Source organism: Sus scrofa, chromosome 1 (genome assembly GCF_000003025.6).
Source record: "Sus scrofa isolate TJ Tabasco breed Duroc chromosome 1, Sscrofa11.1, whole genome shotgun sequence".
Taxonomy (NCBI): Eukaryota; Metazoa; Chordata; class Mammalia; order Artiodactyla; family Suidae; genus Sus; species Sus scrofa.
In genome coordinates this window covers 143,972,514-143,998,669 of record NC_010443.5, presented here as the reverse complement: position 1 = coordinate 143,998,669, position 26,156 = coordinate 143,972,514, and the positions used below count along the sequence as shown (strand labels likewise).

The 26,156-nt window shown below is 41.0% G+C and overlaps 2 protein-coding genes across 3 annotated transcripts in view; one reads left to right on the top strand and one right to left on the bottom strand.

Annotated features, from left to right (window-relative positions):
- MCEE (methylmalonyl-CoA epimerase) overlaps positions 1-4,956 on the bottom strand; it is a 28,659-nt gene extending 23,703 nt beyond the window's left edge. Inside the window, 1 exon segment of one of the 2 annotated variants that reach the window (NM_001097471.2) lies at positions 4,907-4,956. In NM_001097471.2, the coding sequence (NP_001090940.1) occupies positions 4,907-4,946 (40 nt within the window). In that variant the 5' untranslated portion in view covers positions 4,947-4,956. 2 annotated transcript variants of the gene reach the window in all.
- On the top strand, positions 4,634-26,083 carry MPHOSPH10 (M-phase phosphoprotein 10). Its single transcript, XM_021098803.1, has 11 exons — positions 4,634-5,525; positions 8,111-8,795; positions 9,888-10,036; positions 10,514-10,685; positions 13,252-13,393; positions 14,449-14,516; positions 18,142-18,279; positions 21,076-21,186; positions 24,071-24,178; positions 25,194-25,424; positions 25,829-26,083. Exons 1-11 carry the CDS (start codon positions 5,437-5,439, stop codon positions 25,976-25,978), a joined length of 2,043 nt encoding a protein of 680 aa, XP_020954462.1. The 5' UTR covers positions 4,634-5,436; the 3' UTR covers positions 25,979-26,083.

Here is a 26,156-nt window from a genome sequence, read left to right as displayed (position 1 = left end):
TTGTTTCTTGCTAATATTTTAGTGCCTTGACTTAAAATAACATTGCATTTCTTTCCATTTGGCCTGTTTTTACTTCAGACCACAGCCTTTCTGGACATTGACTCTAAATAAAAAAAGGTTTAGCTGCAAGGGTCTATACTCGAATGCATTAAGGGTACTTACTCTTTGAAGAAATCATATGTTAAATTTGTACAGAAAGTGCCATAAAATGTGAATAACCACTTATAATAAAGTTTTCTTATTTTATTGATATAATTTATAAAGTTTACCCATTTGAAGTATATATGCTGTTTTTTTTATATTTGCAAACTTCACATAATCTAACTTTAGAACATGTAGTAGGTTTTTAAAGTCTGAATGTTTGCACATCTTATTTGAGGAGCCATAATATACTGAGAAAGTCATTTATCACAAGTGCCTTCAAGTTAATTTGGTGAGAAGTCCATTTGTCTTCAGTATTCAACCAGAGGATTTCATGGCACCATACATGTTAATGTCATCCTGTTTGATCAGGAATAATTTTTTATTCATCACAATTAGTAAACAGACATTTCTGTTATCCCACTTACATATGACTCCTTAATAAATCGCTCTTCACAGTCATGTAACTTGTCCACTCTTGTCTTTAACATGTTCAATTTCCATTTTCCAACCTAATTTCTGATGAAGCTGATCCTTTGCAACCCAAATTTGAATGTATTGTGTTTGTTTAATCCGATCTATCTTTCTGAGCTTCTCCTGTTTTTCTGTTAGTTTCATGGTCCTTAAAAGTAGGGTCAGAACATAAAATTACCATTTGATTCAGCAATCCCTCCTTTGGGTATATATCCAAAAGAACTGAAAGCAAGAATTTAAAGATATTTATATACCCAATTCCTACACATATATAGCAAAAAGGTAGAAATAAAGCAAGTGTCCATCAAAGGATGAAAAGACAACAAAATGTGGTATACACACCCACTGGAATATTATCCAACCTTAAAAAGAAATGAAATTCTGACACATGGTACAACATGGATGAACCCTGAAGACATTATGCCAAAGGAAAAAAGCCAGTCACAAAAGAACATGTATTATATAATTTCACCCATAAGTAACACAGACAGGAGTTCCTGTTATGGCTCAATGGTTAACGAATCTGAGTAGGAACCATGAGATTGTGGGTTCGATACCTGGCCTTGCTCAGTGGGTTGGGGATGTGGGGTTGCCGTGAGCTGTGGTGGAGGCGGAAGATGAAGCTCGGATTCTATGTTGCTGTGGCTGTGGCATAGGCCGGTGGCTACAGCTCCGATTTGAGCCCTAGCCTGGGAACCTCCATAAGCCATGGGTGTGGCCCTAAAAAAGACAAAAAAAAAAAAAAAAAAAGGAGACCCAGAGGGAAGTCAAACTCCTACTGAGAAAGTAGAATAGCGGCTATCAGGGGCCAGGAGTAGGAAACCAAGGGAGAGTTATTGTTGAATGGGTACAGAGGTTCAATTTGGAATGATGAGAAAGTTCTGGAGATGGATGATGGTGATGGTTGCACAATGTTAATGTATTTAATGTCACTGAACTATGCACCTAAATATGGTAAAAATAGTGTACTTTATGTTATGTATATTTAACTACAATAAAAGAAAAAGTGGGGTCATCTAAGGGTGAAGCCTTTAAAAGAGGCTGAAAGAGGATGAATCAAAGCCAGCCTTTGGAATACATTATTTTCATGTTATTTTTCCTTTAGGCAAAGATGTCCAAAAATGTGTATATAAACTACAAAAGAAATGCTATCTTTATTTGTATTCAGTTCTTGCAATAAATATATGATTTGGAAGTTATATTCCATTCCCCTTAATTTCCCATCAACTATTGGATAAAAAAATGTTTCTAAAGACATGCATATAAAAATGCCTCTTCTCTAATATTCAAATTATTATTTATATGTTCACTTTCAGATTTTGTGGATGAGTATCACATGAGGCAGTGTGTGAAGTTCCCATGTGGTGCAGTGGGTTAAGGGTCCAGAGTTGCCACAGTTGTATTGTAGGTCACAGCTGAGGCTTGGATTGGATCCCTGGCCCAGGAACTTCCATGTGCTGTGGGTGTGGCCAAAAAAAAAAAGGCAGTGTGTGTGGTGCTAGAGTGCTTCAGTTCAAATCTTGACCCTACCATTTGTTATATAACTTGGGCTGGTTACTTACCTTTTCTGTGCTTTTGTTTCTCATATAGGTAGATATACCTTCCTCATAATATTGTCATGAAACTTAAATGAATATTACACATTAAAGGTTTAGAAAAGTGTCTGGTACAAAGTACATTATAAATCCCAAGGGTTATCATTTATTGGCACTTTCAGAAAGGTTACATCAAAACCTTGCTTATAAATATAAGCATCTCTGACTTCTAATGCATTTTACATTTTTAAAGGAAAAAGCTGATTATGCACCTACCCTATATACAGCACTGCACTAATGTACAGCACAGTACTGCACTCTTACTCAACAACTAAAGACTGCTTGTATTTGGAAGATATTTTGGCACACAGTGTTTTCATATTCACTGTTTCATGTCATCAATCCACAACTTACTTTTTATGACAAAGAGACCACTCTCCTTTCACTCTTGAAAATTCAACAAATAGGCTTTGATTTTAGAACACCTTTGATGGTATCTCAGTATTTAGTGACTACTGACATCCTCATGGAATGATGCTGCTGGAAGCTATTATACGCATTGTATTATTTTCTCTTTTTGACGCAGGAATACTGATTTACAATTTTTCCAAGTTAAAACTAGTTGCTTATAGTAACCCTCTAGTTCACTCACACTGCTCATGACTGTTGTTTAACTTGGGAACTCTTTTCAATATCTTATAAAAGCAAAAACTGTATTTAGAACAATTTTGCCTTTCAGGAACCCACAAGTTGCTTATTACCCCCAAAGCAGAAATGGCCCAGTCTCTGGGCCTTCTCCATACTGTTGGGATCTTTCATCAGTGGAGGACAAATCCCATAGCATTAACATCTTGCTGACTTGACCTCACTTTCCCAATAAAGATACACAGATTTATTTCATCCTTAGAGTCATGCAACACTACTACTTGGCTAGTCTTGCCTAAGCAAACTGTGATTCCAAAATCTGAAGGAGGAGCATATCATGTGGTAGCCCAGCTCTGCCTCTGAGTCTTAATGCCCATAAATTAGAGATAACAGTAAGAGTTTAGGAAGGACTTCAATATTTTTCCCATTTAGAGAGGAGAGAAAAAAAGCCCTGATTAGCCTTCTTCCAGGTTACACTAAGTAGCAAAGCTGAGCCTCAGGCCCAGGTCTGTCTAACAACAATGTTGATATCAAGCCATTATGTTAAATCTTCTCATTCCTCTGACAGTCTCTACCATGCTTTCATTCTCAAACGTTAAGATCTCTAGTGTATGTTCTATGAGCAACACCTATTTTTCTGAAATAGCTTTCCAAGTGATAAGAGATAACAGTTTTAGGAGTTCTCTTGCAAAGGGCTTTTGCAATAAATGGTAGGTGAACTATGATTTTGAGCTGTATTTTACCAAGGAAAGGAAAGAGGGGCCGGAAGGGCATGTTATTATCAAAACTTGAATATCACCTGTTAATCAGAGATTCATTTTAACAAGTTGTGCTCAGCCTGTTATAATATTTTTCATATATAAATATACATGTATCTCTCACGACTTTAACCTGATACAGTGCTGATACAGCTAAAACTATTATGGTGTACTGTGATCAACGAAGATTTGTTGAGTTTGAGATGGGACTTCAAAGGACCATGAGATGGGACTTCAAAGGACCACGAATGCTGTTACGTTTCAATAAGTGTAATAGAGAGCACTTTCTAGGAGGGAAATCTAACTTTACTGAAGGCTCATCTTCTGGAACCCTTTCTGAAAGTGCTAAACTGAAGGATTTATCACAAATGTTCAGCAGTTTTTTGTTTGTTTGTTTGTTTGTTTTTTTGTCTTTTGGTTGTTGTTGCTGCTATTTCTTGGGCCGCTCCCACGGCATATGGAGGTTCCCAGGCTAGGGGCTGAATCGGAGCTGTAGCCACCGGCCTACGCCAGAGCCACAGCAACGCGGGATCCGCGTCTGCAACCTACACCACAGCTCATGGCAACGCCGGATCGTCAACCCACTGAGCAAGGGCAGGGACCGAACCCGCAACCTCATGGTTCCTAGTCGGATTCGTTAACCACTGCGCCGCAACGGGAACTCCATGTTCAGCAGTTTTTAACAGACATCACCACTCGGCACTTCCTTCCTAACGGGGTTTCGGATTAAGGGAAAAAGTTGCCCCTTGATGGAGGAAGGCTATAAAAAGAGAAAGGAGAAAATAAATGGACAGGGTGTAGAAAATTTGAAGGTTTTGTTTATAATGGCGGTGTCGAGAACTCCAAATCCGCCTAACTTTACTCTCTTTTTATACAAGATAAATACATATATATGGGTATGTGGGAAAAAACACTCCTTTTGTATTCATATCCTTTATACAACTGACCTTCCATCGTTCTCAGCAGGATACTGGCCATGCCTAGAGTTCAACCTGCGTTTTGTAGAGGACTTGTCCTTCCTGGCTTCTCCCCCGTCGGAGCTCACTGTCCCTCTGCCATTTACTGTATCTACTTCAGTCTCAGCCTGGCCTTGCCTAGACCAGGTTCCCTCTCCTCCAGGCGACACGTGAGAAGCACTGGCGGAGAGACGCAAAAGTGCAAGGAATTCCCGCTGCTAACTAGGCGTTCCCGGAAGGCTCGGTCTATAGATGCTGACAGCGGCCAAGGACACAGCCTTAGCCAAGGGCAGAGCGCAGCACACCCAGGTGCACTAGCCACCAGCGGTCTCCGAGTACTCTGGCCTCGTGTCCAGCGCACCCACCCCTCGGAGAGCCCCGAACCCAGAGTATTCACCTGCAGCGCTCGCGCCAGTCACCCTCAAGAGGCGCGCCATCTTGGGAAGCGTACCACTCACTTCCGAGCCGTGAGGAGCGAGGGACGGGACAACCCGGCGGGAGACCTGGAGAGCACACAGAGGAGCCCGGTAGGCGAGGCTAGGGGCGTGGCGAGAGCCGCTGCCTTTTAGTGGGTGATGGAAGCCGGCCCTCTCTTTTACAACACAGTGTATTGAAATCACTGAGTGCCTCTAAAGCAAAAACTCGAAAGGAGGACGCGTCACCTAGGGGTCCTTCAGGGAATGCAAAACAGTTTGGAGGGAGTTAATTGAGCTGACCAACGGCGATTTTCGGTTCCCCGCGCCCCCGCTCAAGGCCGGTAAAAGTTCTCAGGCTGCCGTTTGCTCTGATCACGGATCGGTCCGGAACCTGAGCGTGGCGGAACCTTTGCCTCCGAGCTGCAGTTGCGTGGGGCGTGTCTTCGTGGCCTGGTTTCCGGTTGGCGTTCTTCTTTCTCATGCGGCGCTGTGGGTGGTGTGGCAGTCGGCCATGGCCCCGCGCGTCTGGCGTCGGCAGACCCTGGAGCGGTGCTTGAGAGAGGTTGGTAAAGCCACTGACCAGCCGGAGCGCTTCCTCACGTAAGTACTCCGAGCCTGGGCTCTGTGTGCGTCTCGGGACTCGCGTGGGTTCCGGCTGCAGGCCCCCGGCAAGTTCCGGAGTAGGGAGAAGGTAAAGGGAAAGGGAGATCTCTTACCCTCACATTTCAGATTGTTTGCGCTCCTCTGGCCCGTCGATGCTTTTTAGATTGTTAAAAGCTGTATTGTGCGGCCCTCCCGGTCTTGTGATGTTTTGAAGTAGACACAGACACGCACGCACTAGGTAGGTTACTGTTTTCACCCATGTGCTCTCAAAGCACCCGGTGCTTAACTTACTCATCATCGGACTTGTCGCGTATCTCTCCATCCCCACGACTGAGCTTCTTGAGAATTAGGATTGTCTTCTGTCTCCCTTCCCAGCACGAGCACTTTGTATTTTGTTCAAAGACTATGAGAAGACGTAAGAAATTATGGCTTTCAAGTTTATATTTCAAACCCGACCTCTCCCTTGAGCTCCAGAGTCACAGCAACTACAGCCATTGACTCTCAGCATCTCGTATTTAATATGCCCGAAATGAACTGCTCATCCTGTGTGCTCCCTGTACTCTGTCCTGCCTGAGAGCCTTTCCCCGTGCTCACCGTCTGCCTTCCCTACCACGGTAATGGCACCTCTGTCTTTACAGTCCTTCAGACACATAACTAAGCTAGTTCCTGGATGTCTTTTTTTTTCTTCTTCTCACTTCTACGTCTAGTTCATTAGCAAATCATAGCAGTTCCATCTCCCAGTGATACTCTGAATTTGACGGTTTCTCACCGTATCCACAGCTCTAATCCCAGCACAAGAGTTCGTATGTGCCTCAGCAGATTAAGGATCCAGTGTTGTCACTGCTGTGACACTGGCACAGGTTCAGCCCCTGGCTTGAGAACTTCACATTTCATGGGTGCAGCCAAAAAAAAAAAAAAAAAAAAAGATTCCAGCACAGTTTTGCATCCTTCACCTGGATACCTGGATGGCTGCATCAACCTCCTAGTCACCCTGCTTGCATTCCTTTCCTCCACAGACCATCTTTCCAAAGCATAAATTAAATCACTTTGCTTATAAACCTCTGATAGTTTCTTTTCACTTTTTTATTTTCTAGAGCTGTACCCACAGCATATGGAAGTTCCCAGGCAAGGGGTGGAATTGAAGTTATAGCCACTGGACTACTCCAGAGCCACGCCAGATCCAAGCTGAGTCTTCGAACAATAGCACAGCTCACAGCAAGGCTGGATCCTCAACCCACTGGTCGAGGCCAGGGATCAAACCCGTGTCCTCATGGTTGCTAGTCGGATTTTTTTCCACTGAGCCACAACGGGAACTCCTCTTCATACTTTTAAAATGACAAACTCTTACCTCTGACGCCTGCGTGATTTGCCTCCCACCAGCCTCTCTAACCTAACCTTCTGCCTGCTTCACCACACTCTAGCCAGGCTGGCTTTTCTGTTCCTCACACTTACCGAGTTCATTTCTGTGTTAGGAAATTTGTTCTTGCTATTTCTTCTGCTTGGAATACATGTTTCCAGATCGTTGTAAGAATCTCTTCTTATACATCTCAGGTGTCACATCGTCAGAGACGTATTCTCCGACCATTCTTGCCAGAGCAAGTGTTGATTGTTAGCCAACTGGAGCGGTCTGTTATATAGCAGAGTTGAGAATTTAAGGCTGAGATTCGCTGTGTATCTCTAGGCAAATAGATCTGTAATGGTTTCCCTGCCAAAAATCCAAATAGCAGATTGACATATACTTAGTTGATATCTTCTGTGTACTAATGTGGGCAAGATAATACACTGTTGGGACCAGAATCTATATTTAAAATTGACATTTCCTTCTAGCATTTTGCAGCAAGCTGGATGGACCTAGAGAATATTATGCTTAATGAAATCAGAGAAAGAAAAATACTGTATGTTGTTACTTACATGTGGAATCTAAAAAATAATACAAATGAATGTATATAGCAGGACAGAAACAGACTCATAGATAGAGAAAACAAAATAGTGGTTACCAGAGGGGAGGGGAGAGGAGCAAGTTAGGGGTAAGGGATTAAGAGATACGAACTATGTATAAAATAGATAAGCAACAAGACATATTGTACAGCACAGGGAACTATAGCCATTATCTTTTAATGGAGCATAACCATTAAAAATACTGAATCGGGAGTTCCCGTCGTGGTTAACAAATCCGACTAGGAACCATGAGGTTGAGGGTTTGATCCCCGCCCTTGCTCAATGGGTTAATGATCTGGCATTGCCGTGAGCTGTAGAGTAGGTTGCAGACGCGGCTCGGATCCCGAGTTGCTGTGGCTCTGGCGTAGGCTGGCAGCTACAGCTCCGATTAGACCCCTAGCCTGGGAACCTCCATATGCCATGGGAGTGGCCCGAGAAATGGCAAAAAGACAAAAAAAAAATACTGAATCACTGTGCTGTACACCTGAAACTAATATAGTGCTATAAACCAACTATACTTTAAGTTTTTGGAAAATAGGACTTTGTACAAGAGTTGGGCTTTTTTTCCTTTTAATTCTGAGTGCTGTGAAGTTATTATGTATAATTTTAAATCTGAATTTAACTCCTCCCTGCTGCCTTAATAGAATTCAAGATGAACTGGCATCGAACTTTACTTCTTTGACAAAAGTACTTTATGACTTTAATAAAGTACTAGAGAAGGACAGGAAACATGGAAGTCCTTTACAAAGACTGATGATACATAATTTTGATGATGAGCAGATTTGGCAACAACTGGAATTGCAAAATGAACCAATTCTGCAGTACCTCCAGAATGCAGTTAGTGAAACCATTAAAGATGAAGACATCACTCTTCTCCCAGAAAATGAAGAGCAGGAGTGTGAAGAGGATGCCTTGGAGATGGAGGCTGGTGGCCAGGAGGACCTAGAAAAAGAGTTGTCAGAGGTGGAGGAGGAGGAAGTGTCAGACTTAAGTGGTGATGATCTTGAAGGGGATGAGAGATCAAAAAACTCAAGCAAATTGGATCTGAGGAAAAGCCCAGATTTCAGCGATGAGGATTCTGATCTTGACTTTGATATTGGCAAATTGGAACAGCAGAGCAAGGTGCAAAACAGAGTGCCTAGGAAACCCACAGAAAAATCTGTAGTAGATGATAAATTCTTCAAACTATCTGAAATGGAGACCTTCTTAGAAAACATAGAAAAAGAAGAGGAACAACAAAAAGATGATGAGGAGGAGGATATTGATTTTTTTGAAGATGTTGATTCTGATGAAGGTGAAGGAGGACTGTTTAGAAGTCAAAATCTTAAGGTAAACTTTTGGGAGAGGACAGAAAGGGTATTTTTTGCCTCCTCAAATTAGATGGTGTTCTGTTTCTCAAGAAGAGGTTTAAAAATACTTCAAAACTCACCAGGACATAAGTGAAATATTTAAATCAAATCATTGAAAAAAAATTGGAGAAAGTAAACCAAAGCCATCATTTATCACAAAATGTCTGTTTGTTTGTTTTCCTTTTATGGCCATAGCTTCGGCATATGGAAGTTCCTGGGCAGGAGTTAAATCAGAGCTATGACAACACCAGATCCAAGCTGCATCTGTGGCCTGCGCAGCAGCTGGAGGCAGCACTGGATCCTTAACCCACTGAGCAAGGTCAGAGATGGAACCCTCATCCTCACAGAGACAATATTGGGTCCTTAACCCATTGAGCCACAACGGGAACTCCACAGAACACTTGTTTTGTAGCTTTGGAACCATAGTCACATATGTTAGTTTCAGAATTGTGCCCTCAAACATCTATTTTCACCAAGCACTGAAAGTAAGGGTGAAAGGATGGCATTTGTATTCTTTATTTAGGTAGGGATATTTAGGAAATAATTGTTAAAGGTTTAGAGATGAGAATATTGTGCTCTGTCTTATCAGTTTTAAATGAATTTATTAATTTGTACTTCTGTTCACTTATTTTTTTTTTTTTTTTGTCTTTTTGTCTTTAGTTGTTGTTGTTCTTGTTGTTGCTATTTCTTGGGCCGCTCTCGCGGCATATGGAGGTTCCCAGGCTAGGGGTCGAATCGGAGCTGTAGCCACCGGCCTACGCCAGAGGCACAGCAACGCAGGATCCGAGCCGCGTCTGCAACCTACACCACAGCTCACGGCAACGCCGGATCGTTAACCCACTGAGCAAGGGCAGGGACCGAACCTGCAACCTCATGGTTCCTAGTCGGATTCGTTAACCACTGCGCCACGACGGGAACTCCTTCTGTTCACTTATAATCTGACAGTTCTTAGGGTTTTATGGTAGTGTGATTAGTTGCCGATTTCCCCTGTACAATATACGTACAGAGTTATGCATGATTTACTGTATTTTTCTGTCCCTAATTAAAAGTTTTAAAAGTAATTTTGTTTTAGTCAGGTAAAAGTTCCAGAAACCTGAAATACAAAGATTTCTTTGATCCAGTTGAAAGTGATGAAGACATAGCAAGCATTCATGATGATGAACTGGCTTCACATGAAGAGGAAGAAATTGCTGAGGAAGGAGAACAAAGCATTTCTGAGATGTGAGTATTTTGAATCCTTTACACTATAAGCTGAAGCTGCCATATCATGTATGTGTACTCAGAGTTGTCAGATATGTTTGTGCTAAGGTGGATTTTCTAAGGTGAAATAGTAGATTCTCTAAGATCAGATAGGCTCTGGATAGCCAGAAGAAAGTCTTTGAATTAGGGACCATGAGAGATGGCAGTAGCAGTCAGACAGACCTTTATTACAAGGAGCTCTAATTTGGTTTTTTGGTGTGCCAGTAAAAATAGCCTATTTTTACTTTTGTAAGATAAGTTTGTGTTATAGATTGATGAAGAATTTGTCTTCTCAGTGTTAGACACTTTATTTCACCTGAATAATTCCTTCTGTTCCTTAATAAGCGAATAACTTTAAAAGTTCTAAATATTTAATTTCTTTGAGTCTGCAAAGTTTGTTTCTTTTTGTTTTTCTAATGGAAAGTGGTGTTTCCTTTCATAAGTGTTTTGTTCTTACAGGGAGGAAGATAATGACCTGGAGGAAAGCAGAGACAGTAAACAACATAAAGAAACCTTGAAAAGAGTGACTTTTGCTCTGCCAGATGATGAGGAACCTGAAGATACAGATGTCTTAAATATACAGAAAGACTCTGATGAAGTTAAATCCTCTTTTGAAAAAAGACAGGAAAAGGTAGTAATTAGGAATGTTTTATGTGCTTAACGTGACTGTGGAACTCACAGACTACTAACTCATCTACTCAGTTTTGTTTTTTTGTGGATTTGTTATTTGGAACACTTAATTATCCTTAGAAAACAAAAAACCTGCAAATCTTGCTGCTGGTCTCTGTAGTATACTGTATAGAGGTAACCATGTGGAAAGCAGCTAACAACAAAAATCAGTGCTGCGTTTCCCGGTCTGTGGCTCTCAATCTGGGGCCCATGTCTAAAACTTGTTTCTTTTGTCTGTCCCTGATGTTTTCATACCTGAGGCAAGTTTTTCTTAACTAGCTGTCCTGTAAACCTCTCCTGGTAACTATCACCGGCTCCTAAGGATACTCCATGTATCTGTAAGGTGCTCTGTAGGTGGCTTCTGTGAGTGCCACATAGCCTGAAATTTCATTCATACCATCTCAAACACATTTTCCAAAGTTGATTAAGATCATTTCCTTGTGACATAATTTCAGACAGATGAAATATTATTTGAAAATAATAGTCTGACTCCAGTCATTTGGCTTTATCATTTAACTATTTTAAAATTGCATCACACAGTTAAAATGACAATAGGCAAATAATCAAAGATATCAAAAGAATTACTTGGAGAGTTCCTGTTATGGCTCAGCAGTAATGAACCCAACTAGTATCCATGAGGATGCAGGGTTCGATCCCTGTCCTTGCTCAGTGGGTTAAAGGTGCACCATTGCTGTGAGCTGTGGTGTAGGTCACAGATGTGGCTCAGATCTGGTTTTGCTGTGGCTGTAGTGTAGGCTGGAGCTGCAGCTCAGATTCAACCCCTAGCCTGGGAACTTCCATATGCCATTAGTGCAGCCCTGAAAAAAAAGACAATTACTTTAAAAAGTAATGCTCTTTAAAAAGAGAAACTGAGTTAAAGCCATGATTGTCAGGATTATTTCCAGAAAGGAAAGTCTTAAAAAGAAAATAAGAAATTTGTCCTTGGGCTAGTGTCCTTTCCTCCCCCTCCCCCTGTCAAGAAAAGAAAGAAAAGCAGGTTTAGTTTTACTGGGGAATTATATCAAACCTTCAAGAAGCAGATAATTTAATGCTGTTTGATCAATTCCTGCATAAAAAGAGTAAAGATTCCAAACTTTTTTCTTGTGAGGCTATTATAACATGAATACCCAAACCTGACATAGGTAGCATTAAAACACACACAGTCTCATGTCCGAATAGTGATGAATGAATGAAAGAATTATGCCACCACAACCAAGAGGGCCTCGTCCTCTTGATTCAGGATTAGGAAAGTGATATAATTTTAATACTTTCACTTTTTTGCCTTTCCTTTTTGGCATTATCTGCAGCACTCGGAAGTTCCTGGTCCAGAGATTGAATCCAAGCCACAGCAGTGACAACACCCAAGTCCTTAATTACTAGGCCACCAGGGAACCCACTTTAATATTTGTTACAGTAGGTTAAGGAGAAAAGCCATATGGTCACTTCCATATATGGCAAAAGAAACATTTGATAAAATTCAATATTCCTAATTTTTTTTCACTTCTAGAGAAATACAAACACATCTCGCCAAAAGGTGCCATCATGTTTAATTGTAAAATTCTAGAAACATCCTTTTAAAATCAAGAATAAGACTTAACCGCTCTTACTATTACCACTGTTACTTAACATTCTTTTAGAAGTGTTATTTAGCCAGGGCAACTACAAAAGAAAAATAAGAGGTTAAAAACTAAAATGAAAGCATTAATATTTGCAGAAAATGACAGAAAAACCAAGCAGATGAACCGAAAAGCTATCAGGGAAAATGAGAATTCAGTAAGATAGCTGGCATTTTATACACTATGAAGTCATTATATATGGGTGCTGCCTTTTTAGAAGTTAACAGATAATTTGGATTGAGGGTGTGGAATCAGGAACGTCAGGCTTCATCAAATACTAATGTTTAATAAAAAAATTACGGGAGTTCCCGCCGTGGCTCAGTGGTTAACGTATCCAACTAGGAACCATGAAGTTCCAGGTTTGATCCCTAGCCTCGCTCAGTGGGTTAAGGTTCTGGTGTTGCCTTGAGCTGTGGTGAAAGCCGCCGATGTGGCTCAGATCTGGCATTCCTGTGACTGGTGTAGGATGGCAGCTGCAGCTCCAATGAGACTCCTAGCCTGGGAACTGCAATATGCCGCATGTGCAGCTGTAGAAAAGATAAAAAGACAAAAAAAAAAAAAAATTTACTTAGTGTTGGGCTGCTCTAATAATTAAAATATATAGCGGCTTGTGAGTAAATAGATTGACTGGAACAAAGCCCAGAAATGTGCTGCCGGAAAAATTGAGTAAATTATGGCATTTCAAATCCATCAATAAAAAGAGGTTGTCCACAGCTCCTCACCCCACCTCCAGGGATAGGAAGAGGAAGTAAGTCACTGCGAATGTCACTAAAATATGGCAAGGACAAAATAGAACTGAATTTAGCAACAATGTGTAGCTTGCTCTCCCACTATTAAAAGTATTAGTTGCTTTTACTCAGCTATAAGCCTAGTTTTGTGTCTAAATGTGCAATATTTCTTTTTGTCTCTTAGATGAATGAAAAGATTGCATCTTTAGAAAAAGAATTGTTGGAAAAGAAACCATGGCAGCTTCTAGGGGAGGTGACTGCACAGAAGCGCCCTGAAAACAGCCTCTTGGAAGAGACACTGCACTTTGACCACGCTGTGCGCATGGGTATGTACCAGCTGGCTCCAGCTTCCATGACTTTTCTGTAGTTTTCAGAACTTTGGAGCAATATTTCTCTTCCTTTAAAACCTTGTAAACATATAGAAAAGTTAAAAAAAATAGTACATAGGACATATGTATTCCATTCAACTGAATTCACCAAGTTCTGTTTGTTTTGTCTTTTTAGGGCTGCACCCACGGCATAGGGAGGTTCCCAGGCTATAGGTCGAATTGGAGCTGTAGCCATTGGCCACAGCCACAGCAACACCAGATCCTAGCCAAGTCTGTGACCCACACCACAGCTCATGGCAATGCTGGATCCTTAACCCACTGAGCAAGGCCAGGGATCAAACCTGTGTCCTCATGGATACTAGTCAGATTCATTTCCGCTAAGCCATGACAGGAACTCCGGATTCACCAGTTATTAATGTTTTGCCATATTTGCTTCCTCCACATTTTTGTATGCGTGAGCACTCTTTCCCAAGTCATTTGAAAGTAAGTTGCCAATATCATGGTGGTTTAGTCCTAAGTACCTTTACTTTTTTCTAAGGACCAGGACATTCTCCCGTATAGTCACAATACCATTAATCCACCTGAGTATTAAATACACTAATGATACCTAATCCATAATCAGTTTTCTGCTGGTGATCTGTTTATAGTGCCTGCTGTCATTGTCCAGTGTTTAAATTGTGAACTCCATCCAGAAGCCCTGATCATATCATTGAATTCTTTCTTGTACCTCGTTAAGGCAGAATGAATTTCCATTTCATTTAGTTCTAGAGAATGGAAAAGAGGGGACAAGTCCTCAGGTGCATAGGTTAAAAATATAGCACTACCGTATATACTTCGTGTATAGTTTTGTGGTTCTCAAACTGGAAGGAGCATCAGAAAGGCTACTTAAAACACACATAGGTGTCCCTTTTCCCCCACTTTCTGGCCCCCAGGAATTCGTATTTCTAACAAGTTCCCAGGTAGTGGGGCAGCTGCTGGTTCAAGTACCACCCCACCCTTAGAACCTCTAGTTTGTTTATATCAATATAATGACTCTGTTGAATTTCCTCTAGCACCAGTGATCACAGAGGAGACCACTCTTCAACTAGAAGATATCATTAAGCAGAGGATAAAAGATCAGGTCAGTAAGAATGAAATTTAACTTAATTCAAAATTCACTGAACTTTTTTTTGGGGGGGGGGGGCACATCACCTGCATATGGAGTTCCCAAGTTAGGGGTTGAATTGGAGCTACAGCAAGTATAGTTGATTTGCAATGTTATATTAATTTCCCCTGGCTTAGTTCTTTTACAGGTATATATTCTTTTTCATGTTCTTCTCCATTATGGTTTATCACAAGATAGTGAATATTGTTCCCTGTGCTATCCAGTAGGTCCTTCTTGTTTATCCATCCTATGTATAATGGTTTGCCTCTGCTGATCCCAGACTCCTAATCTTTCCCCTCCCTCCTTCCTAACTACAAGTCTGTTCTCTATATCTGAGTCTGATTTTGTTTTGTAGATATGTTGATTTGTACCATGTTTTAGATTCCATATACAAATAATATCATATGGTATTTGTCTTTCACTTTCTGACTTTGCTTAGTATGATAATCTCTAGGTCCATCTGTGTTGCTACATGGCATTCTTTCTTTTTTTAATGGCTAAGTAATATTCTATTGCATATATGTACCACATCTTTATCCATTCTGTCAGTGAACATTTAGGTTATTTCTATATCTTGGCTGTTGTGAATAGTGCTGCTATGAACATAGGGTGCATGTATCTTTTCAAATTATAGTTTTGTCTGGGTATATGACTAGGAGTGGGATTCCTGGATCATAAGGAAACTATTTTTAGTGTTTTGAGGAACCTCCATACTATTTTCCCTAGTGGCTGCATCAATTTACTTTCCCACCAACAGTGTGAGGGAGTTCCTTCCTTCCACACCCTCTCCAGCATTTGTTATTTGTAGACTTTTTAACGATGGCCATTCTGACTGGTGTGAAGTAGTAAACTCATTGTAGTTTTGATATACATTTCTCTAATAATTAGCAATTATGAGCATATTTTCATGTACCTTAGTGGCTTTCCTCATGTCTTCTTTGGAGAAATGTCTATTTAGGTCTTCTCCCCATTTTTGGATTGAGTTGTTTTTTTGTTCTTCGTTGTATGAGCTTTTTGTATATTTTGGAAATTAAGTCCTTGTTGGTTGCATTATTCACAAATATTTTCTTCTATTACATATGGTTTCCTTTGCTGTGCAAAATCTTAATAAGTTTGGTTAGGTCCCATTTGTTTCTTTTTGCTTTTATTAATATTGCTTTGGGAGACTGACCTAAGAAACATTGGGTATGATATATGTCAGAGAATGTTTTGCCTATGTTCTCTTTTAGGAGTTTTATGATGCCATTCTTATATTTAAGTCTTTAAGCTGTTTTGAGTTTATTTTTGTGTATGGCGTGAGAGTGTATTTTAACTTCATTGATTTCCTTGCTGCTGTCCAGCTTTCCCATTATCACTTGCTGAAGAGACTGTCTTTTCCCCATTTGTATTCTTGCCTCCTTTCTTGATTACTTGTCCCTAGATGTGTGGGTTTATTTCTGAGCTTTTTATTCTGTTCCATTGATATGTGTCTGTTTTTGTGCCAATACCACGCTGGGGTTTTTTTGTTTGTTTGTTTGTTTGTTTGATTTTTAGGGCCACACTTGTGGCATATGATGGTTCCCAGGCTAAGGCTCCAATCAGAGTTGTAGCCTCCAGCCTGCTCCATAACCATAGCAACTTGGGATCCAAACCATAGCTGTGACCTACACCACAGCTCATAGCAACACCGGATCCTTAACCCACTGAGCGAAGTCAGGGATTGAACCCGCAACCATAAGGTTGCTAGTTGGGTTCACTAACCACTCAACCACGATGGGAACTCCCCATGCTGGATTTTTAAATTTGTTTTTAGCCATGCTTTTTTGATTACTGTAGCTTTGTAGTGTTGTCTGAAGTCTGAGGGTTGTGCCTTCTGCTTTGTTCTTTTTCCTTGGGATTGCTTTGGCAATTCTGTATCTTTTGTGGTTCCATATAAATTTTAGGATTATTAGTTCTAGTTCTGTGAAAAATGTCGTGGATAATTTGATAGAGATCACATTAAATCTGTAGATTGCTTTGGGTAGTATGGCCATTTTAACAATATTCTAATCCAAGAGGATGGGATAGCTTTCCATTTCTTTGAGTAATCTTCAGTTTCCTTTATTAATGTTTTATAGTTCTCAGTATATAAGTCTTTCACCTCCTTGGTAAGGTTTATCCTTAAGTATTTTATTTTCTTTAGGCAATTTTAAAAAGGATTGTTTGTTTATATTCTCTGGTATTTCATTGTTAGTGTAAAGAAATGTAACCAACTTCTCTATGTTAATCTTGTATCCTGCTACCTTGCTGAATTCGTTTATCAGCTCTAGTGGTTTTTCTGTGGTATCTTTAGGATTTTCTAAATATAGTATCATGTCATCTGCATTTAATGACCATTTTACCTCTTTGCTACCAATTTCTTTTTCTCATCTGATTGCTGTAGCTAGGACTTCCAATACTATGTTGAAAAGAAGTGGTGAGAGTGGGCATCGCATCCTTGTCTTGTTCCAGATTTTACTTGCTGATTTTTCGAGTGGTGAGGGTGGTGACTGATGGCTGACGTGCACAGTCATACTCAGAACTCTTGGTCTGGGCACAGAATGTGATGTGACAAATGAAGGGTATACTTTTCAAGTCTTTAAAACCTAGCAACGAGTTTTTGTTTAAGAATTGATCTTATTTTGTAAACTTAGAGTAAACCTTCACCAAAAGTTAGCTTCATAACATGTGTATGTTTGCTTAAAATAGGGTTTGAAGGATGGCTACTATATGCAGAAAATCTTTAAATTTCAAATGAAGCAAACTTAATTGTGGAATTAAAGTTGGTAATCAGGAGAAAAGCATATTTAAAACAAAAAAGAGAGTTCCCATCGTGGCTCAGCAATAATGAACCCAACTAGTATCCGTAAGGACATGGCTACATGGGTTCCATCCCTGGCCTTGCTTGGTGGTTAAGGATCTGGTGTTGCCGTGAGCTGTAATATAGGTCGCAGACCCAGCTCGGATCCTGCGTTGCTGTGGCTGTGGCAAAGAACGATGGCTTACAGCTTTGATTCAACCCCTAGCCTGGGAACTTCCATATGCTGTGGGTGCGACCCTAAAAAGACAAAAATAAAGTAAGCTAAAACAAAAAAGGATAGTCTGGAGTTCCCGTCGTGGCGCAGTGGTTAACAAATCCAACTAGGAACCATGAGGTTGCGGGTTCGATCCCTGCCCTTGCTCAGTGGGTTAACGATCCGGCGTTGCTCTGAGCTGTGCTGTAGGTCGCAAATGCGGCTCAGATCCTGTGTTGCTGTGGCTCTGGTGTAGGCCGGTGGCTACAGCTCCGATGCAACCCCTAGCCTGGGAACCTCCATATGCCGTGAGAGTGGCCCAAGAAATGGCAAAAAAAAAAGACAAAAATAAATAAATAAATAAAATAAAATAAAATATTAAAAAAAAAAAAGGATAGTCTTTGCTTTGCATAGTAGTTATTGTGACTTGACTAAGTCATTTCAAATATTGAAAATTTCTTCCCCTTCACTACAAGTTTCTTACTCTGGAAAGATAATAAATGTTCCAGAGGAAGAGTCTTAAGTGAGCCTAGAAAGAAATTACAGGTTTTGTTTAGTAATTTATAGTCCGTGTGCCTTTCATATTTCAGGCTTGGGATGATGTCGTACGTAAAGAAAAACCTAAGGAGGATGCATATGAATATAAAAAGCGTTTAACACTAGACCATGAGAAGAGTAAATTGAGCCTTGCTGAAATTTATGAACAGGAATATATCAAACTCAACCAGGTAAGGAAGGCCCTGCGGCAAAGCCATTGCCATTAAAGGAGGAGAAATAGAGAACCATCTCTGTGGGTCATACCTGTGGGTCAAAATGTATGAAATACAGAAACCTTTACCTTTGGGGTCACCTTGTGTAAGTATGAGACAGTGTTCTAAGAATAGATGGGCTATAGTGTGAATGTGAGGGGAGTTTGTTTTGCAAACACTAATTGGTCACCTGATACTTTCACAACTAATTTTTAACTTTCCGCTGATTGTTACAGTCATGCTGTAATTTAAAAATCAATTTCTCATTCATACTTTAAAGGTTATTGATATATTTCATAAGATTATTTATGAATTCCTTCAAATATTTACATCTCATGAGTTTGGGGGCTTTATTTTCTTTTTTTTTCCTTTTTGTGATAGGCAAGAAATAGAGTTATTAAGACACTTGTGAGAGAGGCAGACAAGCAAGGAGGCTCTGTTCCCAGGTTTTATTTTCTTTTTATTTAGATTCTTAAAAAAGTGTCTCTGGTTAAATAGGACAGTCGTATTTCTAAAAATATTTATATTCCCAGTGTAATAATTATTTCTTCACAGTTGATGTGTGTTGGGAATGTGGTTAATATGTGCTTCTGGAATGGGGTGGCATTTTTTGTTTGTTTTTTAGGGCCGCCCCTGTGGCATATGGAAGTTCCCAGGCTAGGGGTCGAATTGGAGCAGTAGCTGCTGGCCACAGCCACAGCCATAGCCACACAGGATCTGAGCCATGTCTTCGAACTACACCACAGTTCATGGCAATGCCAGATCCCTGACCCACTCAATGAGGCCAGGAATCAAACCCACATCTTCATGGATTCTAGTCGGATTCGTTTCTGCTGTGCCACAATGGGAACTCCTGAAGTGGCATTTTTATTCTGCAAAAGCATTTAAGATTCCTACCAGATTTTGTCAATTAAGGCCATTTAAGCAGCAGCACACAGGGTCCTGATGCCAAATTGAGGAACTGTAAAGATTCTTTCTGACTGCCTCACTACCCTAGTGGTAGTTGAAGGGAGATGTGTGCAGCCTCAGTCAATGCTTATTGAAAATCTGGCTATTTTGAGGAGATTCAGTAAATATAGAAAGTATTTGATAACTATAAGAGGTACAAATTATGTAGCTGTAGCAGCTCTTTAAATGTTAGTTTTCTGTGTTGGAAGTAACAGCTGGTTCACATGTTTCTGAGTATGGTTATAATTTAGGCTGATTCTAGACTCTAACTTCATTAAGAGAGTCTGGCAATGATGTAGTATTTCCTGAAGTTTGGTATCTACTAGAGGGGGAATAAACAAGTGATGGTAAACAGCACGTGAATGAACCTTTACACCTAGTTGTATGTGTGTAATGTGTGTCAAGAAGATCCTGGATATCAAATATATGATTTCACAGATACTACCTAGGATGAGGTGAAAGGACAAGTTTGAGGTTTAAAATGTGTGTTAAGTTTAAATGGTACAAAGCCAGTAGCATATGCTTGGATGTGGCTGGAAAGGGCACTGACTACAGATACTGGAAAGCAGGCCTGGGTACATCTCTGGCATTAGGGCTGCTAAGGTGAAGAGCAGTTGCTTCCCAGCTGTGGGTAGTGGTGGTGGTGGTTTTCCATGAGCTAAGAAAAAAGCAAACAAAAAGTTGTGGCCTCTTAGAGTGGCACTTTGGGCATGGGGAAAGAGAGGTGTGAAATTTGCCTTAACTGCTGTCAGTCTTCAGTGTGATTTAATCAGAAAAATCTTTAACAGATTGCATCTACATATGAATAAAAGCGAAAAGAATATTCCTTCAATCCAACTGGATATTTGGGTAATTTTACAGAATCTTCGCTGACTCCTTGGTTTTGTTTTTGGTTTTTTGTTTTTAATTGAGCTGAGATTCACGTAACAAGGTAATTGTTTTAAAGAGAACCCATTCAGGGGCTCTCATGGTGTCCAAACATTTTCACCACCCCACAATAAAGCCCCTACCTGCTAAATAATTACACCTCACACACCCGCACCCACCCCTGCGCCCCTGTTCCTCAGTCTCACGCCTGACAGCCACCAATCTGCATTCAGTCTCTGTGGTTTTACTTTAGGTGTTTCAGGTAAATGGAATCATAGAACATGTGACTTTTTGTGTCTGTCTTCTTTCATTTAGCTTAATGTTTCATGATTATGATGTGTCAGAACCTTATTTAAACCTTATTCTTAAATCTGAATAACGTTCTGTCGTATGTGTGCCACTGTGTACCAGTCACCAGTTGATGAGCATTTAGGCCGTTTTTACCTTTTGTGAAGCTGTGGACATACAGGTACTCGTATTTGAGTACCTGCTTTAATTCTCATGGGCACGTACCTAAAGTAGAATTGCTAGGCCATATGGCAATTCCCTGTTTAACTTTTGGAGGAGCTGCCAGACTCATGACCTCTGGGACTGCATCGTTTGACATTCCTACCAATAATGCATAAGCATTCCAGTTCTTTCATATCCTTACCAGTGCTGGTTATTATTTTTTTAATAGCCATCCTAGTGGGAGTAGTTTAGTTCTTGACAGAAGTAAATATCAAGGGAATTAAGTTGTAAGTTCTAAACGTTAGTGGTAATGGTTGCAACAGCTTCTGAAATGCACATTGTGTTTCCTCTTTGGTGGGTGCTAGCACTGTCCTTGTATTGATAACTTTGATCTTGCCTTAGAACTCTCTGATGCTGAGAAACTTGGGATACCCACACTGGCCAGGTGCGTTTTATCCTACGATGCGTATTAGGTTCTCTAGTCTGATGATGTTGAATTTATTTCCTAAGCAAAAAACAGCAGAAGAAGAAAATCCAGAGCATGTAGAAATTCAGAAAATGATGGATTCCCTGTTCTTAAAATTGGATGCCCTTTCAAACTTCCACTTCATCCCTAAACCGGTAAGTGTGTTAACATTTCAGGGAGTAGACAGAGCAGATGTGATTATAATTCCTCTTTGAGCTTTTGTGAGACTAGCTCTTCATTGTGTTTCAAGATACAAACCTGTAGGAATTTCCCATAAATTACAAGCAGGGCCTCCCAAGAGAAAGGCTTACATCTGGTCCCATGACAGAAGTTCTGGCTCCATCCTGATCCAGCCTGATCTCTGGAGGGATCAGATCAACCTTAGCCACCAGTTTCCTTGTTTCCCAGCCTTTGTCCTTGTTCAGTCTTTGGTTGCATTTTTATTTTGTGATGGGCCTGGAACCTGTGTGGTGCCACACCCATCTGGTGTTTGTGGAGTGCCTGCTGCCTTTCATATTATGTCCCTTGTATACATGAACTCTTAATCCTCAGGACACCGAGGCCCACGCCCTCTCCACTGCACAGAGACCCCTAGCTGGCCCAGACCCAACCTCTCCAGTGCTCTCCCCTCTCCCTCCTCAACGCCAGCCAGACTGGCTCACCGTTCACCTGCTCCTCAGCTTCTTCCCTCCCACCACCTTTTGTGAACCCATAGAACATGCTTTTGGTACTTGCTCACCTACTACTCCTTGGGGTCAGCTGTCTTGTCTGGAAAGAGGGTATCAAGCAGCAAAGACTGGTCCAGGAGTCAGAAACCCGAGTCTATCCCCTCACTAGCTTTGTGATTTAGGCAAATCGCTTCACATTCCATCTATAACAGAAGGGTCCTTTTTTGGTTTTTCGGTGGCCAGGTGGCTTCCTGTGCCAGTATTTGGTCTTCTCAGACAGTAAGCTTTTAATAAGCTTGCCTTTTTGTTTGTTTTTAATCAGGGTATAGTTACATGTTCATAAGTGTTTCGTGGCAGGACCCATCTTGTGTAAAGGAAGCAGGTGAGGAGAGGAGAGGAATGTCTCAACTCTCCTTGGCCGGCCGGCCTCACTGGAAGAGTCTCACCCATGTGAAGAGCACAATCCCTTCACTGGCCTCCTCCTATGACCTTCAGCTGGCAGCGTGCCTCCTCCTCACCCCTCCTGCCGGTTCTTCCTTAGGCCCCAAAGGCTCTTTCCTACCCAGGGTCTCAGGTTGAACCCCTCCCCCCCAGATCTGTCCTTGTTCTCCCCTTCTCCCTGAAAGCACTGAGGCACAGGTGCAGTTGTCAGGGGATTGTTTTGTTTTTGTTTTTGTTTTGTTTGCTCACTTTTTAGGGCTGCGCTTGGGGCATATGTAGGTTCCCAGTCTAGGGGTCCAATCAGAGCTTTAGCTGCTGCTGCTTTAGAGAAGGCTCGGATCGCAGCAACTTGGGATCCGAGCCATGTCTGCAACCTACACCAGAGCTCATGGCAATGCCAGATTCTTAACCCACTGAGCAAGGCCAGGGATCAAACCTGCTTCCTCATGGATACTAGTGGGGTTCGTTACTGCTGAGCCACAGCAGGAACTCCAGTGTTTGTTAATTGTTCTCCTTGTCCAAGTCCCATGACTGTGTCTTGTTCATGGCTGTGTCCTCACATGGAGCCTGCTGTGGGGAGGTATTCAGGCATTCATTGGGATCTTGGTAATTAAATAAGGAGTGAATGTATGTGTGTCTACATGCCACAGTTGAAAGGCTTTTCTTACTTTCTTCCTTGTCAGAAATGTCGTTTCTGGTATAGCTTCCTCTTGATCCTTTTTTCATATTTAGCTTGGCATTTCACAGGCCATCTCCATGTTAACCAGTCATCATTTTCCAGTATTTGGGGGACTGTCTCCATGTTCTCCATATTTTTCTTTAAACTTTACAGTGGGACATAGTGTTCCTAATAAATGATTGAGCAGTGGTTCAGAGGAAGAGATGACTTCTTTGCCACTCTGCCATTTTTCTCTTATTTAGAATCTGGGATCCTGTCATGTTTATGGCTTGTTTTTGTTTTCTATGAAATTTCCTGGGGCGCATGTCTGCCTAGTGAACTGGCACGTGGGCAGGACTGTGGTAGGGAAAGTGAGCACGTGAGGCGGGCAGTGCTCGCCTTGTGGCAGAGCCCTTTCTCCTGGGGCTCAGTCTCTTGTCCACTTGGGACACCTGGCCTTTCCCAGTTCAACCTTTATTGCACTAGCCCCGGTGCCCCTCACAGAAATGAGCAGAATTACTGTACAGATCACTGATCATCATGGTCCTTTTAATTAGTCAACGGTATGAAACCCACTGTAATTTCTGAATTTCATGGGTTCTTTCCACCCCCAAAAAAACAACAAACAAGTGGTCCTTCAGTTAGTATGCCATTCCTTCCTCCTTTTCATAATTTGTAGATTTCATTTATGTCAGTACTGTGTTATTTTCTGAAACAGCTCAGTATTATTTCATAATAATTTATAGAAATTATAAAATTTATAAAAATCTGTTTTTAGTTGCAGGAGCACGCTTGCTCCAATAAGCACCTTTTCTTGCATCTTTTCTCATGTATTTCTTGTAATTAGCTTTTTTTCCATAGCCAAAGGCAAGGTAGCATTTACAGAAGCCAGTAGATTCTATTAAACAGTGGCTTAAATTGTTTGAGAATATACACATACACAGCAGATGGAAATAATTTAGTAAGCGACGAAAGATCTTGTGTTGGAATATGGCAGAAGTGTCATGCAGAAGTATAGAAGTAAGTGTTCTTGGTATAGTGTTGAGACAGAGAAAACCCTGAAATACTTAGGTCTCATGACCTTCCTTAGGCAGCCTGTGTCAGCCACCAGCACTACCTCCATTCAGGTTAGCTCAGGACTTGCACTGTCAAGGCTGATCACATTTTATATAATCTCCCTGAAGTATACTTTAAATTAAAAGGTTCACAATTTAAATATTTTATGTGAGGACCACTTCAGACTTCTAACTGGATGTTCTGTCTCTTTTCTAGCCTGTTCCAGAGATTAAAGTTGTGTCGAATCTGCCAGCCATCACCATGGAGGAGGTGGCCCCAGTGAGTGTCAGCGACGCAGCCCTCCTGGCCCCAGAGGAAGTCAAGGTGAGGAGCCAGTGTTGAAACGTTAAACATCTGTTTATAAGTTGGTTATTTATAGTCAGAACTCCATTTAACATTGTTTTCTTTGAGCTTGTAGTTTTTATTCTAACAAATCTCAGCAGTTTCTGAGTATAACTAAATTAATAGTATTATATAATATTCAAATACAAGTCTTGTATAATCAGGTATTATGAGATACAGGTATGAGATGAAGATATGAGAATTATTATAAAAGCTAATCTTGTTATAACTGAATTTGAATATTAGACATTTTAGGCTCGTTAGCTAGTAGGTTTAAGACAAATTGCGTATATTTAGCAATCCTTTAATATCAATATTTCCCCACCTTTTATCCATATAATACTTATCAGTAATGGAAGCATGATGTAGAGTGTTTGAGTCTTGGAAGAAGTTGGGGGTACCACATGCAGGGGGTCTTTGCCTTGTGAGCATGGAGCTCATGCCTTACACAGTAATTAATGGTGGTTTCCACCAGGGCCTGGCAGGGTAGCCCTCTTTTTTGGTCCTCATTTTGCTCTACCCACCCCCACCCCTTCGGAGCTTCTGCCACCTCTGCTGGGCTAGTCTGGCAACATAGGAGAAAAGAGGAAATGGATCCTCCCCACTGGCTAGATTTCCTGCTATCAGCCCAGTGGCTGTCAGCAGCAGCTCAGAGCTAGGCTGCCTCAGGCATGTCCCTGGAGCGTGGGCTGGGGTCTCCATGTTGTGAGGGGCAGGTTTCTCTAGGAGGGGCAGCCTGGCACCCCTGCTCTCCAGGCTGACTTTGAGAAGGAGTCTGGGGACTCTACCGTCACTGTAAGAGTCTGTTCTGCCACAAAACATTGCTGGTCTTAAAAGAGCTGAGTAGCCAGAGCCACTGGTGGGATTGTTCTGTGCCCTCACACTTGGCCATATAGGTGTACAGCCCGGTGGCCACATTCCATGGAATTGCTTCTCTCCTAATTTCCTGAGTTGTCAGGTTAGATTAACATGTATGTGGATGATTATTTTTTAATAGGAGAAAAATAAAGCTGGAGATATAAAAACAGCTGCTGAGAAAACAGCTACAGACAAGAAGCGAGAAAGGAGGAAAAAGAAACATCAAAAGCATATGAAAATAAAGGAGAAAGAAAAGCGGAGAAGACTACTTGAGAAGAGCAATCCAGATCAAGCAGGGAAATACACCAAAGCAGTAGCTTCGGAGAAGTTAAAACAGCTGACCAAAACAGGCAAAGCTTCTCTGTTAAAGGTAAGGATGGGAAGGAAAGCTGCTTCAGGGGCTGAAGGGGAGCAGATGACAAGCTTTAGGTGACCTGGGCGGCTGGAGTGACTGAGCCAGCTGCTGCCACCCACCTGCAGAGGAAAGTGGAGAGGCCACTGGGGACTGGTTGGGTCACAGCCTAAACTCTCTTCACTGTCACCAGAGTCCTGGCAGCAGATTTTCTTTCCTTCCCTTCCCCCAAAAATTTTAAGAACACTGTAACAGCATAAAATATATATGTAATAACCTCTGCACTCACCTAGATTAATTCTTCATAATTTTGTCTACTTCTTTGTCATATTTGTACTTTTATACACTGTTGTAATCATTTGCCTTTTTTTCCACCTATAAGCACATCTTATAGCATGGACTTGTATTGTTTTTAATTGCAGGATGAAGGTAAAGACAAAGCCTTAAAATCATCTCAAGCATTCTTTTCTAAATTACAAGATCAAGTAAAAATGCAAATCAATGATGCAAAGAAAACAGAAAAGAAAAAGAAGAAAAAACAGGATATTTCGGTTCATAAATTAAAGCTGTAATATATTTTGATTATATTTTGAATATAATGTAAATAATTAATGTGTAAGCTTATGTTCTGTCATTGTTCTGTTTTGTAATAAAATTTTTGAGAACTTTTCTTTGCATAGGTGGCAGGTATTTGAGGATAGCTTGGTGGGTGTAATGAGACAGACCCCTAGCATCTTGGGAAGGCCTGTT